Raw genomic sequence first — 19278 nt, 5'->3', positions numbered from 1 at the left:
TCTCTGGTTCTTTCATATCTGTGAATCTTTCTTGAATTCCTCAACATCCTGCATATAATCTCATCCTTTGCTGTATCAACACAATCACTAGGAATGTGTGAATTGTACTATATACAGAAAATAATTGAAATTATGTCACTTGAGAAAATATTTTCTAGTACAATGAAACATGCTTAATTATATTAAAATATAAGTTTTAGAATATTCTAGTTATTCATGAAGTTACCTCATTTTTAGGGTCTTGGTTTTCTTATGTTCAAAATACAGATACTAATAACATCCTTTGTAATTCTATTTTGAAGGCTATGCAAGTTTATCTATGTAAAGCAATTAAAACAGTGCCCAATGGAAGCATTTCATAAATTTTACCTATTATAATTGCAACTTGGGGACCTTCATATTTCCATTTAGCCCAAAATATTTAATGCTGTCTCAAGTTATAATGCATTCTGCCTTTAAAATATGGTGGAAAAGCAGTGTATCTAAAAGGAGTGTCTACAAGTGATTCAGTTTTGACTATTTCTTTTTTTTTTATTTTTTTTTTTGAATTTTATTTTATTTATTTTTTTTAATTTATTTATTTATTAAGGATTTCTGCCTCGTCCCCACAACCGCTTCCCATTTCCCTCCCCCTCCCCCGATCAAGTCCCCCCCCCCATCTGCTCGAAGAGCAATCAGGGTTCCCTGACCTGTAGGAAGCCCAAGGACTGCCCACCTCTATCCAGGTCTCGTAAGGTGAGCATTCAAACTGCCTAGGCTCCCACAAAGCCAGTACGTGCAGTAGGATTTCTTTTGGAAAATACAAAATGAAGAAATACTCTCAGCTGCAGTTTATCCCAAATGTTAAAATGACAAGTCAAAATTTTCCGTAAGATTAAATGGGCAGTATTTTCTTGGAGCATATGCCAAGACTATGTCAGAACAGTTTTATAGGCATACAGTGACTTCTCCCTGTGAAAATCAAAGAAATTATGTTTTAATCTGCATATATTCTAAGCTTTTGCTCTTATTACTTTCCTTTCTTTTTGCTTGTGCTTTAACTGATAAATTCATAAAATATATTTTGCAGATGAAACTGATATCTATATTACATTACAGATATTATATAAGCTTATATTTATCCTGGGTATATTACTAAATGAAAAAGTTATTTTTGTGGAAAGGACTGCCATTTTCGTAGAATATTACTCCACTTTTAGCAGAAATCTTTAATAAATAAAAAAGAAAGGAATAAAATAATATTAACCATAAGCAATGCCATAGTTTGATTCCCCATGATCAGGTGCCAATCTCAGTATCTTACAATATTAAGTATAAAGTTGTCAGTCCCAATGTTGATGGCATATAAACTATGCCAGCATCTCACTTGACTCGATTGTGTGAGGCCATCTTGGTGTAAAGCTTTATTAAACTCAATATCTCTCAAAAAAGTTTTCAATAGAAGTAATCTGATAATTATGTTCTTCTTTTATGATATTTCTAAAAAGATACCGAATCTCAAATCTGAGTCTTGTTGACAATAGTCAGCAGACCACTGTGCTGGGTATTCTTTAATGTTCCACTTTCCTTGTTCCTGAATCATTTATTGTTTAAGCTAATTAACCTTTCTAAAACCAGACTCAAAGTCTTTTCTAGAAATAAAAGGAATGTAAATATATTTATGTCTGTGTACACATATGCATACAATGTCATGAATCAATCTCTGTGCTGTCATAATTCTATTCCCAAATCCAGAAGCATCAACATAGAGTTAATCAAACTTTAATTAGTTTTCTTGTAGAAAAAAAATCTTGGCAACTGATGTTTCATTAATTTAGAAACACATTTTTGTATGATAGCCGTGTATTCTTAGCACCTATTACAATGAGAATTCACATATCTATAGAAAATGGTTATATTTACACACAAAAATTTAAATATTAGACATACTCCTTTCTAATCCAATTCACAAGTAACTAATCCTCCAGTCAACTAAATTAATTCTATACTGTCATTTAAATTCTGAAGATGAAATTTTAAATTCTCAAACAATAGTTTCAAAACTAAATTCCTAGATCCAATTTATTTGTATACATTGGGAGAGGAAATAATACTCTACCAAGGAAAACTCTCACACACACACACACACACACACACAAAATCATTCCAAAATTTTCTACGAATTATACTTTTATCACCTTCAATTCTGGTACCTAATATCCATGTATCTGTCTCAGTCAAAAACAAAGAATAAGGTAGTCTCTTTAGTCTTTTGATACGAAATATCAGGTGATGTCAGAAAGTGTAAGCAGAACTAAAATAATTGATGTTGTGGAGCAGATTTTGAAATCCATATTCTTCTTTCATTACCCCGTATTTCTAATTCTAATAAATAAATAAATAAACAAGAATAGTGTAAAAGAGCTACATGAATTAATCATAACTAAAGTATTTATATTAACATTTAGGCTAACATGATAGGATTGAGGGATCATATAAATGTCCACTTTGTGTATTACACTCAGAGACGTCTGCCTTCTAGAGTTACATCCTCAAAATTGTCTGAGAGTTTTCTTAGTGTTAGTGCACTACTGTAAGCACTGAGGGTATCCTGTTCTGAATTGAACTTATGGGGCTTCAATGTCTTTCTGTCTATTTTGTGTGAGTTTTATGTTCCACACCGTTCATGGGTTTTCAGAATGCTTAGAAAAATATTGATCAGATACCATGATTTCTGCACTTATTCCAAGTTATTTTATTGCAATTGTTGCAATTTTCATTTGTAGTTTTACTTTAAGTTCATGTCATTCAATCAGCAGGTTGCAGTAACATATTTATGAATTTATACATGTGTGTGTGTGTGTGTGCGTGTGTGTGTGTGTGTGTGTGTGTGTGTGTGTGTGTGTGTGGTAATAATAAGCAAAGAGCAAAAGACCAAAAATGTGAGAAGTCAGGGCAATATGGAGAGTTGTAGATTAATGTAATAATATTTTAATAATAGTTTCTTTTAAAAAAATAAAGAAGTCACATGATTACGTTAAAGTGATTACTTTCTTAAGGGAAAAGGTTTTTTTTTTTGTTTTTTAGAAAATCATACATTCTATATATTCTTAAATATGTAAATTGTAACAAAATATTAGCAAAAATATTCATGCAGTTCCTAGACATTTTAGGTAAAAGTATCTTGCATAGGTTCTCCAAACTCCTAAATGATTACATCTTCAAAGATTTTAACTGGACTGAAAATAAAATGGTACAATTAAGTGTAGTATACTGTGCCTGCCAGATATTAGAGGAGCAACCACGGTCTGGTAAACATGGTAGTCAGAAGAATGGATCTGGCCTGGGTGAAGACCCAATATTCCTGTTTTTCTGGTCAATCACTTGAATAAAGGAATACCAACTGCCCTTCAGAAAGGAGAGAACATCAGTAGAATAGAAGGGGCCCTCACTATAAGACATGTTAAACAGATATGGAGATTAATTCCTGTCCCCATGCATAAGCCCCATAAGCCAATTTGAGGGCACAGGAGTTTTGCTGGGTTTCCCCACTTTTCTCAGAAGGCTACATTAATTTTCCATTTTCAGTTTTCAGCCTCTTCTTGCCAGTGCTTTCAGGAACATAAGGAATGCTGCCATGTGGCAGAACTCTGTGTCAGCAGCTCAAAAGACTTTCTATTTTTTTTTTATTTATTTTGCTGTGTTTGTTTGCTTGTTTGTTATTTATTATTTTCTTCTCTACTATTATCTTCTATACATTTATGAAGCTTCTGAGATTTACTGTTTGCCTGCTTTGGGATTTTTTTCTTTTAAATTCTAATTTCAACAGGGCTAAAAGAAATGTGGTAAGAATAAGTGTAATGTGCAAGTCAGAAAGAGAGAGAGCAAGAAGAGAGAGAGAGAGAGAGAGAGAGAGAGAGAGAGAGAGATAACTTGACTGATATGCTGCCAAGCATGGTGACCTGAGTTTAATCCTTGGGCCCTGCCTGGTGGACAAAGACAGTAGACTCAATTAAATTGTCCTTTGACCTCATACACATATTCTTTATATTTGTGCTTAGACATGTGTACACATAGAAAAAATGTGCACACATAGAGAACTGTTGCTGAAACCAGACCATGATAAAAAATGTATTAGAAATGAACTCTATGTAGTGTGTTACAGTTTAAAGGGAAAAGAGTAAAGATATAACACCATTAGGAAGGACTAACACTTTCAACTTCTAGTATTTATGCATGACCATTTGTCCTTGAGTCTGGAAATGGACGACTATTACAGACTGTCAATCAACACTGATGCACTATTCCTATTCTTTCGAAGTAATATAAGCCTTTCAAATTCTTGTCATCAAAACTGGGAACAGAATATAAACTATCTTAACAAACCCATGGGAGAATTGGAAAATAGAAGCAAAAAGGGAGAAAGGGATATTGCAAGGCTTACTGGGCTAGACTCAGGAAAAGGAACCATTTTCTGGTCACTGCAAAGCATCTATACACAATACACAATTCATACTCCCCTTCCTTTCAAGTGGTTGCCAAAAGAAAGCCAGCATTACCTTTCCCACATATTGAGGTTCGGAGCCCATGTATTCTTCCAGCACAAAAAATTGATTCCATACCCATCCACGTTTAACCCGCTGGAAATGGGGTTGTCTCCCCGGCAGGTGGATAACATTTTCTTTTGATTGTGTGGCTACAGTTTGTTGTGGCTGTGGCTGAAGTGGTGTTAGGAGACCTCCATCAAACAGGATCCAGAGAAGCAGGCATAAAGAGTTCCTTGTAAGCATTGGCAAAGACTTTCTCCCACAGTAGAGTAATAAATACTCCAGTACTTAATGTGGAGTGGTAGGATCCAGGGTTGAAGTGTCTGTGGCTGTGACCACTGGGCTTTCCGTTTTAGTAGAGAGACAATAATTCACACATTGATGCTCTGGAGCTTTCTTCTTTATTACATTCCATCTAAAGAGACCTAGAAAACAGATCAACAAACGTCCATCAAGTTTGTGAAACTCCATGGTGACTTTCATAGAAACTATCACTGCATCTTATTTAAAAAATATGATTAATTGAGGAGTGGCTGACCCACTTCAACCGGTTAGTTTAGATTAATTACCTTACGACTGTTTTCTACACAGTGCTTCTTATTCTGTGTCCGTAAATAGTTTTTTTTTAATGTTCTGATAGCACACCCATTTCATAGAATAAATGATATAATACAGAAGTTTAAACTGTACCCAGGATCTACGGCTTAGACAAACAGAAGCAGGATTTATTTCGGCAGTAGAAACCTGGGATTCACACCCGTAAATATACTCTGTTATTCAGTTGTCAATTAGTAAGAAAGCTGTTTCAATAAGGAAGAGGTTAAACTCCCAGCAAAATAGAATATTTACTTGAAATCCTAACCAAATTATTTCCACAAAACTGAGCAGGTGTTTTCTTTAGTATTGCACACCTTACATTTTCATGGGTCATCTTTGCTCTTCTGTGAAACAGAAACTTTTCAGTCGCCAGGTTAATATACAGACTTTGAAGAAAGGAGATCTTGTATTCTCAACTTTCACCCTTGGGATGTGAGGAGAATGCTTAATTCTAGGAAGTAGCAGGAAAAGAATCACTCTTTGACAGTAGTGGTGCATTCCCATGATTGGAAAATGGCTGCCAATTCTCAAAGGGCTCCAAACAGCTCAGCTAATCAGCCCAGCAAGGCAGCAGAGGAGCTCTAATCCTGGGAGTAAGTGTGGCACAGAGAAGGTAAGGTCACTTCCAGCTGTGCCTGACTTCTTTATAGCTAATCTGAAACGTGAATGCAGTTCTGGTGTCAGAGATTTGGTTTCCCAGGCTGCCTGATCTCCCTGATAGCTGAAGAACCTGTGGATGACCTCCAGACTTGAAATCCTTAAAAATAATAAATAGGGTAATTAAATAATTAATAGACAAACATGCTCTGGAGGAAGACACATTTGTGCTATGTCTTAAAAGAAATCGTGCCACAGTTTTATAATAAGGAACTGTCAAGTGGTATTTGCACTATAGAAATACAGTGCACATAATTCATCTATGTACAGAGCTTTTAACAGGTTTTATGCAGCTGTTTTAAATTCCACTCTTTTAGAACAGGTATTCGAGTACATTCTGTGCTAATCTCATTATTTTATGACCGTAATCTCCATCTGAAATCATTTTAAGTTTTCACAACTTCAGTAAGCAAATCAACAAATGTTTTTAGTTCGTGATGGCCATTTCAGCAGATCCAAGTCTCTGGTCACACATGGGCTTTTAAAACACTACTAGATCACAGCACTGAATGCAAGCAAATTGGAAAAAGTCTGTTTTTTTGTTGTTGTTGTTGTTTTGTTTTAGAGGGTGGGCATTTTATTTTTATTTTGTTTTGTTTTGCTTTTAGAGGAATTAGAAACAATTTATGGTTGTATAACATATGAGGAAAGTTATCAAGCAATTAACATGAGTATACTTCCCCCATGCCCAAAGGTATTGTGCTAAACGTAATAGCAGGCCTATTCTTTGTATTCAAGCATCTATAGAATCATAAAGGAGATGTAATTCTTATGAAGGGCATGGCAACAGATATGCTTTATCCCATGTGCCGTATCTCACATGAACTGTTTAAAAATGTTTGCTTGTCTATTATTCTTAATCTCGGGTAGAGCCAGAGTGACTTTACAAAGATTTCCATGGCCTGGTATGGGTCTGGGGAGGCAAACATCCTTTTAGCAGAGGCAAGAGTGGAAAAGCAGACATCATATATCAGAACAGTGGAGCAGAGTATGAGACACACACTGACAAAAACGCTTCCTCTAACTGTATCTCCAGAGCCCGAGGAGAAATCACCAGTTCACTTCCTTAATAAAGGACCGACTGCCTATAAATTACAGTGGAAAAGGTTTTCTCCCCAAAGAGTGGAATTTATTAAGATCAATTTTAAACACAATTCTAGATTATTTGTAGCACCAATATTAAACAATTATTCAGTGATGGATAATACAAATATTAGTAGTTTGTAGTCTATGTTAAATAATAAATCTATACAATTATTTTTTCAGGAACTTTAATTACAAATAAGGAATAATTTTCTTTACCTCTTCCTTTGTTAAATGCCTTGTTAATTTGCAATAGTAACTGGAAGTGAAATTTATTAAAGATAGCAGAAATGGAGCTGTAATTCCCTCCTTGTCTATACCTGGCAAGAAAACCATTATAATTTTGAAATTATTTTGATATCGAACATAAAATAGGTTTCCTTTCATGATATTTTGCCTTAAATATAATATAAAATGTGATTTACTTTATGAATTATGTCATTTGGATCTTTTTTTATTCTGATATAAACAATAAACTCTTAAGGATTCTAGGAAAACCCAGTAATTCAAGAGTGTAACTGATTGAAAATATTGTTTGAAGATTTTAACTTGATGTTTATGGAAACTTTTCTCTACAGTCTCATATTAAAGTTGCACTTGGGTTAAGTTAAATGGCTAAGAATGCACAGAACTTTGTGGAACTTGATTTAACTTAACTGGGAGGAAAGTATGTGAGATACTTGTGGTAGAAAAACCTTAACTCTTCTGTTTTAAAAACAGCAGTGGATACAGGGTGTAGCTAATTTTTATTTTAATTTGATAAGATTAAATTTTCTAGAAAAGTGATAAAGCAAACCTGTTGGAGTTCCCTGGCCTGTACCCAGAGAAAATTGCTACAGGCTAGAATAAAAAAAGGGTACAAGGAAGACGCTTGCTTGGGCAACACCCCCACTTTATATCATGAGCTCTATGAAGGAAAATTCTCTGTTTTACATGCCATAAAGGACTGGAACATTTAAACCTGTGAGTGAATTACAATTCCTTTAATTAAAATTTAGTTATATTTTGTGCAATGACTTTATCATATCTCTTCTACTTGTTCACTTTTCTAGGATGGAAACACCAACTTTATTAATTCTACCTACCTACCTACCCACCTAACTACCTACCTAACTACCTACCTGACCCATCCATCCATCCATCCATCCATCCATCCATGTATCATTTATCTATCTACCATCTATCTATTGGATTTTTGAGACAGGGTATCTCTCTGTAGCCTTGAATGCCCTGGAACTTGTTCTGTCCAACTTTATTCTTCAGAGGCAATTTTCTGTCTTTCAGAAGCAGAATGGGTAAATAAATCATGCTGTAGATAAAAGCCAGGGCTGTTCTTAAAGATACCAATAACAGAGTTATAGTTTGTGTCAGACTGGGTAGCTAGAATGTGCAAACTAACAGTCAAATCACATGGTCTGAGATGCCTACAGCTTTCTATGTTGAAGTGGAGCTAAAACAGAGAGAGAGAGAGAGAGAGAGAGAGAGAGAGAGAGAGAGCGCTTTCGAACGAGTAGTTGGATATTTCTTGGCCTGTTTTTGATTGATGCCATTCTGTGTGTTTGTAGGCAGTGTTATGTTCTGTTCTCTATCTTGCTTCAAGGGAGATTTCATGGTGGTCTTGTCTGTATTATTTAATGACACCGTTCATTTGAGACTTCCCTTTCCTGCTAAACTCAAATTCAGCATCTTTGGAAGCATATACATCTACTCTTTAGAGAAACGATCACTGGGACCAAGAAAGATAAGATGAGGAGGAGAGGAGGCGTGGACACAACTGACAGAGCAACTACGTGGAGCTTCTTTTCCACTCCAGGACTTGGTGCTTCTTTCAGGAAGTACCGTCCTTAGAAAGGTGTGGCCCCTATCAGGGCAGGGGGCTGCATACCGGAAGAATCTGCTGAACATTTATGAGTTTTAAAAAGTTATTGGAAACAAATAAATGAATATTAAAAAGTTATTGGGAAGAAAACACAGTTTGTAGTTCCAGTTCCACTTATTTTTATATAATTTATTCCTATATGAGAGAAAAACTTCCTTCTAACAGTATTCTAAGAAGTAGGTATACGACTTTTTTTTTCTAGAGGAAAGAATTACTCTGCAGTTTAGCATTCATAGAACGATTCTAGTTAACAATATTGAAAGATTTAACCCCTGCTTTAAAAAAAAACACTGCAAAACTGTGGGTTTAAGTGAATTTTTCCTCTCATTTTATTCAGGTATCTGTCACAGCAGTGGACACTGACTGACACAGGCAGTAAACCAGCTTCTGTTGCCTCTTATAAGCAAAAGTAAGATGTTTGTATGCATTGAAGGTTTTGCGACTGCAGTTTATGAAATCCACTGCTCCTAACTTTCATTGCACAGTTGTTCAGGATGCAAAATAATGCCTGAGGTTTGACTGAAATGAAAATGGCTGCCACATTTTTTTTTTCTCCCAAGGAAGAAAAAATACTGAGTGAAATGTGGATTTCTACATAGAGGACATTACCACTTCTCAGGAAAGAAAAGATAAATAAATTAATTATAGGAATAAATTTGAGTCATGTTATAATTGTACTATTTGCTCATCCTCAAATAAATATAACAATATAGTATCAAAAGTCATCTACTGTAAGTTTAATAAAAATTAATGTTAATATTCAAGTAAAAATTATTTTAAAGAAAGTTCATCCAGAGAATAATTTCTCAAATGTTGACTGTAAATTGGTAGATGATATATTAGTTACATTTTAGGAACTTACTGATAAATGAGTGAAAATTCTTCATCTAAGCCAAACAACCAAACAGAAAAACGAAGAAACCATCTATATTCTGGGAGATGTAGAAAGAACAGGAAGTAAAGAATTTGAGTCATAGTACAGATGTTTTGTAATGCATAGAAACATTTTGTAGAGGATATATTGACTAGTTCATTGTTTCAAAGGTACAGAATCTTCATATGGAATACTGATGGGATGAGGAAATATATGTCTAAAATAGTTTAGGGTTTTAAATTGAACTTTAATTTTACATCAGGAAAAATCAGAACAATGGTTAAGCCGGAACATATAATCCTTTCTAACAAGAAGCTTGACAGTAGGCATTGAGAGAGTTGCTAGGAACCATAGACATGTAAGCTTAAAGTACAGCTATAGTAACACGATCAAGATTATTAGAAAGGTCTAGCCATAACATGGAACTTTCAGCAAACACCAATTAAAGTTGTTTAGGGCTATAGGTAGCTCCCCAAAGCTACAAGCTTACCTTAATAAATGGCAGAATATTTCTGCTAACAAATTTAAGGGACAAAACTATTATTGGGATTTCTAGAAATGTAGAAATATATTTTGCCTCTTTAAAATAAATACTATATTTCTTAACCAGTTCTTGAAAGACATCACCTGAATAGCAAACCCAATGTGCAGAGTAATCTTTCATGTGATTTACTGGAAAGATGGTGAGAGATATATTAAGGACTAGATGTAGACATCAGATGATAATTTGTAAGTATTAGACAGTGGCAGAAAAGAAAGAAAACTCTAAGGAGGAGAAATCCCTGAGTAATCACCGAGTATTCCCTTTTTAATGATTCCAGACACTTTGGAGATCAAACAAGACTCACAATACCCTTTTCCTTCCAATACAAATTTTCTCTAGGGTGAACACTTGATATGCCAATTCAACTTCAAATGAAAATCCCCAAAGTAATTACATTAGCCTAGCCAAGGTTTTTCTGGCATCTTGTCACTGACTTCTCTGTTGCTTGCCACTGAGAATTATTACCATTTTATGCTTAATATAATATTAAAATAATACATTACTATATTACAGTGTTGACTTAAAACAATCTGTATGATATTTCCTTTTGTTTTACATTTTCTACAGGGTAAGAAATATAAATGATTTCTTATGTTGTAAAATATTTATAGGTTCTTCCCTGATTAACAGATAAAAGTTGTTACTGTCAGTGTGGTTTCCTCAGAATAGAAGCCAGTTTGACATATTCTCTCTATCTCTTCTCACTTTCCCTCCTTTACACCCACGTGTGTACGTGCATACGCACACACACACTCACACGCACATGCACACACATACACACATGCACCTACGTGCATACACAGACACACACATTTTAATTTTCTGCTATGGAAACAAGTTTCTCAGGAGATGACACATAATGTCCTTCGCTCATGCCCTTTGGCACACAGCAGGAAACAATGAAGTCAGTCACATTTCCGAGTGAGGAATAGACACTGAGAGGTTCCTACATCATCAGGGACTCTGAGGAAATGATCCCACTGTGAGTTACACAGTATCTTTGCTCTGTTGACAAATGAATATCGATGTCTGCTCATTCTTCCATACAAAATGACAGCAGATAGCATTAAAAAAAAAAACAGAAAGTCATACACCTATGATAGCTTCTGAGCTCAGAACTTGAAGCATCCTGTCTCCTGGAAGTAGATCCAACAATCACTCTTATTTATTCATTATTTTATTTATTTGTGTTACTGTTTTTTTTTCTTTCTCTCTCTTTCTCTCTCCCTAAGGACTTGTGATGTTCTGCAAGCAGGTAAAATATTTGTTATTTTTAAACTCTAAAGGATGATGCATGTAGCTTTCATTCTTAGAGTGGAAAGCCCAAAACAGCGAGGGGAGAAATGAATTTCACACCTGTGCAGCTGCTCCTCAACACAGCTACCGGGATGATAAATAAACCACCCTCTCTTTGCTGCTGTGAGGAAGTAAATGAATATTGACTTGGACAGATGCTAAGCCTCTCTTTAATTTCATAAATTGCATTGTATTCCCTCTGTATTGCCAGGAGGATTTTTACCACTTCTTGTGCATTTAATCATTTATTGCTTTACTAAACAGCTAATAAAATCCAAGTGCTAGACTACTTTCCAGATTAATATGTCTTCTTGTGAAATCAATGTGATTCCGTGCTTTCAAAATTGTTCTTATTAAAGATTTTATTTTGTAAAAGACAGCAGTCTTTGTATGGTGTGTCACCATCTCAACTATACACAGAAATTTCTATTTCCTATATACCTCATAGAACTTTACCTTAGAGTGAAGGTTTTAGAGGTAACATCAATGGCATGAAAGTGTATAAAATAATGATACTGCATAATTAAAGGAAACCACAGCTACATTTCAATTCAGGTTTTTGACAAAGGACATAAATTTGCTTAGACATTGCATGTTGCATCAGTATGATTCAGAAGTAAAATCAATAGTGCATTTGTAAGAGGAGCACTCATTGAAGCCAAACCAACTGAGAAGCTGTCCCTAATGAGGCTGAACTTTCACTGAATTCATAATGGAAAGTTAGGAGAAAATTTGATAGCAAATCTAAGGCATAAAATATTGAGCAGTGAAGCAATCAATTATGAAACTCCTCAAGTAAATAATATCAAAACTATATTGTACTGTGTATGACACAAGATGGCTATTTATTTTTGATACTTACATAAAAGAAAAAAATATGAAAGCAATGAGCTTCAATGTATGTGTTGCTTAGATGCCTTTTGTATCTTTGTTTTGAGACAGGATCTTACTGTGTAAGGCCTTCTTGCTTGTAATTCTCTGTGTAGATCAGGCTAGCCCTGAGCTCATAGAAATCAACTTCTTCACAGCAGTGGCTGGCATCACAGGCTTGTACGTCCAATCCTACCTAAGGTGTTTAATTTCTTCATGTAACTGGCTGCTTTTGTAATTTCCAATTACCAGTGGGGTATATACTAATTTGTTAGCTCTTTGGCAAGAAAGTTTGAGAAACTCATTAGCTAAAGCAATAGAAATGCATTGTTTCATATGTCTGGTGAGTAGAATCTGAAATTAAGATGCAGCCAGGGTTGTGTGGGCAATTACAGAGTCAGTTCATGGCTTTTTCCAACTTCTCAAGGCCTCCACATTCCATAGCTCCAAATCTCTCTAAGAAACAGCAAGATCTCCTGTTGATTCAATTTTTTTTCTGATTTTTGTTTAAAAAATACCCACAGTGGTTGGAATAGACAAATCTTAATACTATATTTTATTTTGGTTATATCTATAAAGAACTTCACTCCATATAATGTCATAATCAGGAGGAATGATTGATGTCAATATGCTATGGTAGACAAATACGTTGCTCAATCAACCCCTCAGTATGTGACTGTATATGTATGCATGTATGTGTGTATGTATGTATGTATGTATGTATCTATCTATCTATCTATCTAATCTATTGTCTATAATATTCCTATCTATTATCTATTTTCTCTCATGTATATATCTACATCTTTATGTATCTATGTATCTGTCATCCATCTTTTCATTATTTTTCATCTATCTTACATCTATTTATCTACCCACAAACACACTCACACTCACACACACATATATGTACATATGCTTACACATATTTTTATATCTATATGTACATACACATAAATGGTGTGGGAGAATGGTCTGTATTTTGTCAACTACATTTTAAATAAATGCTGATGGGACAGTAGCCAGTCAAGAAGTAGAGGTGGGACAACAAGACAGGAAGTTGAAGTGGGTCAAAGAGAACAGGAGAATTCTGGGAAGGAGGAAGCCCATTCCTCTGCAGTCCATGACCCGACCGCAGAAGAAGCAAAATGTGACTGCCTAGCTGAAAAAGGTAGAAAGCCATGTGCCTAACATAGACAAGAATAATGGGTTAATATACGTTATAAGGGTAAATAAGAAGCCTGAGCTAATGGGCCAATCAGTTTATAACTAATATAGACCTCTGTGTGATTTCTTTGGGACTTAACGACTACAGGAACCAGGTAGGACAGAAAACCCTGACAACACACACACACACACACACAGACATATAACACATACTTATACTTTTGCATATCCATATACACATATGCATACTTTCTTCCTACATTGGGGTAATATAGTGTTGTTTGGCTTTATTGTGAATGGTATATCCAGGTTGTTATACATACATACATATTTATAATAGATGCAATATAGGAACTGTTTTTAATAGCAAATTTATTATTGTTTTCTTAAATGTTTCTATGTCTTATGCCCATTTGTTATTTCATTCTCTAGTAAGGTCATTTACATTTGGAATGTATTTGACTAAGAGTGAAGTACAATTTTGTCTTTATTTTTCAAACAGACAGGAAACATTTCCAAATATATTTCCTTAATTAATATATGTAATGAAATCAAATAGAATGAGGACATGTGTGTAAATGTTCCCTACTTTTTAAAGTACATCAGTAGGGAAAGTTAAAGCTGTTGGACACTGCTCTTTATAACCAGAATCTACTGAAAGCAAGCATGGAGCTGTTTTTTGTAGTCCCCAAACTGCATGCCTCCACTGCCTCCAGCTTAAAGACAAAAACAAACTAAATAAAAAAAATGATTAAGAGATCGTCATGCTCATCCAAAAAATAAAAATAAAATTCTTTTGAGACTTTGCAGGAATTTTTTTGTCTAGCAGGTGATAATATTTTATTGTGCTCACATGTCCCTTTCTTATCTCATCCCCATGTTCCACATTCTGCTAGTAAAAGAAGGAATCCTGTACACATGTTAATAGAAATGCAAAGCCGAGGTTTACATGTTATAAATATAGCAGGGACTATTCCATACTCAGTCAATAGGAGAGGAGATTAAATTAAGGAGGCTTTTGTTGTTTTAAGCCTGGCTTCTCGTTCTTCTGAACATCATATTTGTTTAGAGTCACAGAAGAACCCATTTTCCCGAGCCTCCAGTTTTCTACTAGTGAAAATCTAAGTCTCAAGATGGCAAAATTAGTCATACAAAGGTCTGTGACACTAAGATTCTGTACACTAAGATACTTTTTCATTTGAGAAGTTTATGAAATTGCCTGAAAATTGTCATACATTTCTCCATTTTCAATGTAAAATGCCTCTGTCACGTGAAATAATAAAGTAGAAAGTCAAATTAACTTTGTAAAAGTTGTACAACACACTTTAAGTCTAATTTTAAAATATTAGGGAATGTGTGTTTGTGGCACAGTGTGTGTGTGTTTTTGGGAGAGTGTGTGCCTGGTACAGTTCATGTGTGTGTGAGAGAGAGAGATACAGTGTGTGTGTCAATGTGTCTGTGTGTGTGGCACAGTGTACATGTGGGGGGCACAGTGTACGTGTGTATTTGTGGCATAGTCCGTGTGGTACAATGTGTTTGTGTGTGTATAGCAGAGTCTTTGTGGATTTGGTACAGTGTATGTGTTTGTGAATATTTGTGGCACAGTGGATGCGTGTATGTGTGTGTGGCAAAATGTGTTTGTGTGTTTCTGGCACAGTGTATGTGTCTGCGCATGTTTGTGGAACAGTGTGTGTGTGTGTGTGCGGCACAGTGTGTGTATGTATGTGTTTGTGTCAGTGGCAAAGGGTATACATGTGGTATAGTATTTGTGGCAGGTCAGACGACAATTATGTGAACATAGACTCAGTTCTGCCTTTAATCCTTTTATGAGTTCCAGGGATTGAATTCAGTTCTTCAAGCTTTTCTCAAAGAGGGTTTTAATTGTTGCACCATGCCATAGGCCAAAAACTATACTAAAAGTCTTGATACATGATAAATAATATACTGGTTTATAAATGTAAGACAGGAAAGGGGAGAGGAAAGGAACAAACAGAAGTATCAGATTTGCCAATTTCCTTAAATAAATCACATCTGCGCTGAGGCTTGTTCCACCACTGAGTTCATAGGAAAGGCTAATGCAGATTCCTATCCTAGTACTGGCCTTGTAGCAAAGGAAAACAGGGATGTGAGTGCGCATGATAAAAGCAATGGAAACACAAAATAAGGTTAGAATTCTAATCTCTCCAATAATGAACTAGATTCCCCTATGGCAACATGGAAAGATCTTAAAATGAAAATGTCAAAAGCATAAATAACATGGCACAGGTAATACCTTGAAAAAGATTATTTCATCAAGTTAAGATTAGTGTCATCCCAATCAGGTTTTATGAGAGTCATTAAAGGAAAAGTAAAAAGAATGGATTGTAAGAGCATATACATTTGACTATTTTATTTGCTGAATCATGGAAAGACAAGATGAGCAACCAACTCTAAGATACGACACCAACTAAAAAGAACTGTTTTTGCAGTGATACTATTGACAGTGATGGGAGTTACAATGTCCACTCATTTGTAATGCTGATGTCTACCAGAGGTAAATACTAAGAAGCACAATAATCATGCCAGTTTAGCCCAAAGTTCAACAACTACACTCACCCTGATCTAATTGCTATGAAGATACCACAAATGCAAATTGTCTTCGCTCACAAATGGATATTTGCTCTAAAGTAAAGGATGTATAACCAGAGTACAATTCAAAGCCACAGAGGAACTAGGAAACAAGAAGGGCCCAGGGACAGATGTTTGGATCTCCCTGGGAAGGGGAAATAGAGGAGAGCTCCTGGGTAAACTGGGGCAAAGAATCAGGTTGGTTGGATTGGTGGTCAGCTGGACAGTAGAGTACTGAAAGATATATCTTGATGCAGGGTGTGTGTGGAATTTGGGGATTAAGAAGAAATCTAGTGCCAGGGAAACTCCCAAGGATCCACAAGGATGACCTCTGCTAAGACTCCTAGCAACAATGGAGAGGGTGCCCAAACTGGCCTTCTCCTGTAATCTGATTGATCACTCCACAAATTATCAGCAGAGAGCATTCATTTAATAATTGAATGATGCAGAGATTCGCAGCCAACCAGTGGGCCATGCTCAGGGATTCCTTTTGAGGTGAGGGAGGAGGGATTGCATTAGCCACGGAGGTCAAGGTCATGATAGGGAAACCTACGGACACTGATGACCTTGAGTCTAGTTTGATCTACAGAGTTAGTTCCAGGACAGTGAGGGATACACAGAGAAACATGTTATTGAAAAACCAAACGAAAGAGAAAGAGGAAAAGAAGAGAGGAGAGGAGATGAGAGGAGACAGATGAGCGAAAAGAAGGAAATGATGATGGGCTACAGAAGATTTCTCTGTAATAAAATGTTCCAGGCCACCTTTTGGCTTGTAATGAATTTGAAGGGGCTTAGAAATACATATTATTATTGTTTGAACAACTACAAAATGAATACAAAAGCTTTTATATAGTTTTAATTCACTAAATCCAACATTTAAGTAGATCATCTATTTTATACAGTAATGCTTTAATTTGAAAAGATAATATCCCAGTAAAATTTATACATTTTATATTAATAAAAATGTACCGAGTCAAGTTGTTGTTCTAAAAAATTATTACAATATTTGGTTAAAATATAGCCTATTTGAAAGCATTAATTTACATTATTCTCTAAGGTGTTGGAGATGGAGGGAGGACAGTACTCCTTATATGATCTGTCCGGCTTTTTGTCGTCCCACAAACCAGGTGTTGACTATAATTTGCCTCTGTCATTACAGAAGACAAAGAAAGGCTGTGGCCTAGGATTTAAGTGGGTATCTTTAAGTTCTGAGCAATAGCCATAAAGTCTCCCTCCAGAGCAAAGGCCAAGCAGGTTTAGGACTAGTAACAGTGATTCAGATTTTTCTAAACTCAGAGGTCCCCTTCTGTGAGGTAACTTTCTGTGTGTGCAAATGCCACTTCATCATGTTTGCATTGCCTGTGGCATTCAAAGTTCAAAGAACAAGCCAAAGACAATGCTGGTACATGGGCTCCTGCTATCACCCTGGGTAATGAAGTGGATTGGTGCTGACCTGTGAGTCTCATGTCTTCTCCTCCAGCACATAAAACAGCAGCCATACCTGTGGGCTTACAAGAGGGTTAAAACCTTACGCACCTCATAACTCTTCACATGAATCAAGAGGAAACAGATATATTCCCAATTCCTGTTTCTTTTTAATCATGTGTAGCTATATGAAATAACTATTTTATTCATAGAAGAGATCAAAAGATATTATTCACATTATGTAAAATTTCAATAACCCAGATGTTCTAGTACAGCTGATGCAGGTTCGCACCCATTTTCCAAAGCTTAAATACTTCTCTCACAGAGGGTGTGTGGACTGATGCTTACTTGACAGGGTAGAGCATGAAGCTAAACACGTAGAAAGCACTGTATATCAGGCACAGGGAGAGAACCAAATCTGCTCATCTATTTCTACTTCCGTACAAATGTCCAAATGACTAAGAAAGCAAGTCTTTAGAAATTAGAAATGATTGAAGTGTGAATATGTATATTTTTGTCACATGTATCCAATAATCGCACATTGAGAACTTGCATTAAGTGTTCATGGTACCTCTAAATATTTGCAAAAAATACGTGACAATAAAATACACTAAAAATCTGGTTTCAGTTTTGTTGAGTGCTCTACCATGTCTTCATCAACATTCCAAAAGTCCTCATACTAGATTAGTTTAAAAAGTTGTTAGAGCTGGGCTATATTGGCACACACCTTTAATCCCACCATTTGAGAGTTCGAGGCCAGCCTGGACTACAGAGCAAGCTCCAGGACAGGCTCCAAAGCTGTGCGGAAAAGCCATGAATTTAAAAACAAAAAACAAACAAACAAAAATAAAGAACAACAACAAAACAAAAGTTGTTGAATTCTTGAAACAGCTTCACTACATTCTCCAACATGCAGAAAGGAAGTGAAAACCAGAGGAAATTATCATGGATGCATTTTAGGTAAGGACTGTTCAGTGGCAGAAATAATTTTGATGTTTTTCAAAAAGAAAAGGTCTACTGTTCTCAGGTTTATTTGTTACTTGTGCACATAAAATACACTGAAATCTATTGGAAATTGCACTGTAGATTTTAGATATTACAATAAAATATTAATTGTCTCATTACTAATATTTTATTAACAACCTTGAAATTAATTTTAATTTGTCAAAATAAATGAAATATATAATATTATTTTTATACTTGATTATTGTTATTAATGTGTTTGCATACATGCATGATGTATAAGCAGGGGTAAGAAAACATTCTGTAGTCTCATCTCTCTTTCTACTTCATCATAGATTTTCATGATTTTACTCAACTCACTAGGCTTGATTAACAAGCCCCTTTACCCACTGAATCATCTCACTAAAACCTATTTAGGTTTCAGTTAATGATTCCTGGGATTCAAGAGATGGTTCAGGAATTAAGAAGATACAAATATTGATCTTACAGAAGACAGAAATTTGATACTCAGCACCCTCAAAGAGCAACTCAGAATTTTCAGTAACTCCAACTCCACGGGATCTCACATTGCTGGCATCAGCAGGCTTCTGAGCTCCTATAAAGCTTCTTTCAGATGCCTACACATATACATTATTATAAATAAAATGAATATTCCCTAAGCAATCATATTCTTTTACTTTTCTTGAATTAATGGATAGTACTATTTCTTCTACTTTACCAATGTCTGTCTAGAAGTAATACCAATGTCATTAACTCAGTGTTATGCACTTCTGAAATTAAAGATGATTATTGC

General features: G+C 35.4%; 1 protein-coding gene across 5 annotated transcripts in view; it reads right to left on the bottom strand.

The window, feature by feature from the left end:
• Positions 1-19278, bottom strand: part of Cdh12 (cadherin 12) — an 820788-nt gene that overhangs the window by 230280 nt on the left and 571230 nt on the right. For all 5 annotated transcript variants that reach the window (XR_005972342.1, XM_041632151.1, XM_041632149.1 and 2 more), the window contains one exon: positions 4539-4951. Coding sequence is in view for 4 of the 5 variants with exons in the window: in XM_041632151.1 (XP_041488085.1) it covers positions 4539-4769 (231 nt within the window). In the remaining variant the exon portion in view is untranslated. The remainder of the gene's footprint in view (positions 1-4538; positions 4952-19278) is intronic.

This window comes from Microtus oregoni, unplaced genomic scaffold (assembly GCF_018167655.1).
Source record: "Microtus oregoni isolate MIOR12 unplaced genomic scaffold, Mior012 000040F_ref0000088, whole genome shotgun sequence".
NCBI classification, from domain to species: Eukaryota; Metazoa; Chordata; class Mammalia; order Rodentia; family Cricetidae; genus Microtus; species Microtus oregoni.
The sequence above is the reverse complement of the archived record's forward strand: the minus strand, read 5'-3'. Positions and strand labels throughout refer to the sequence as shown.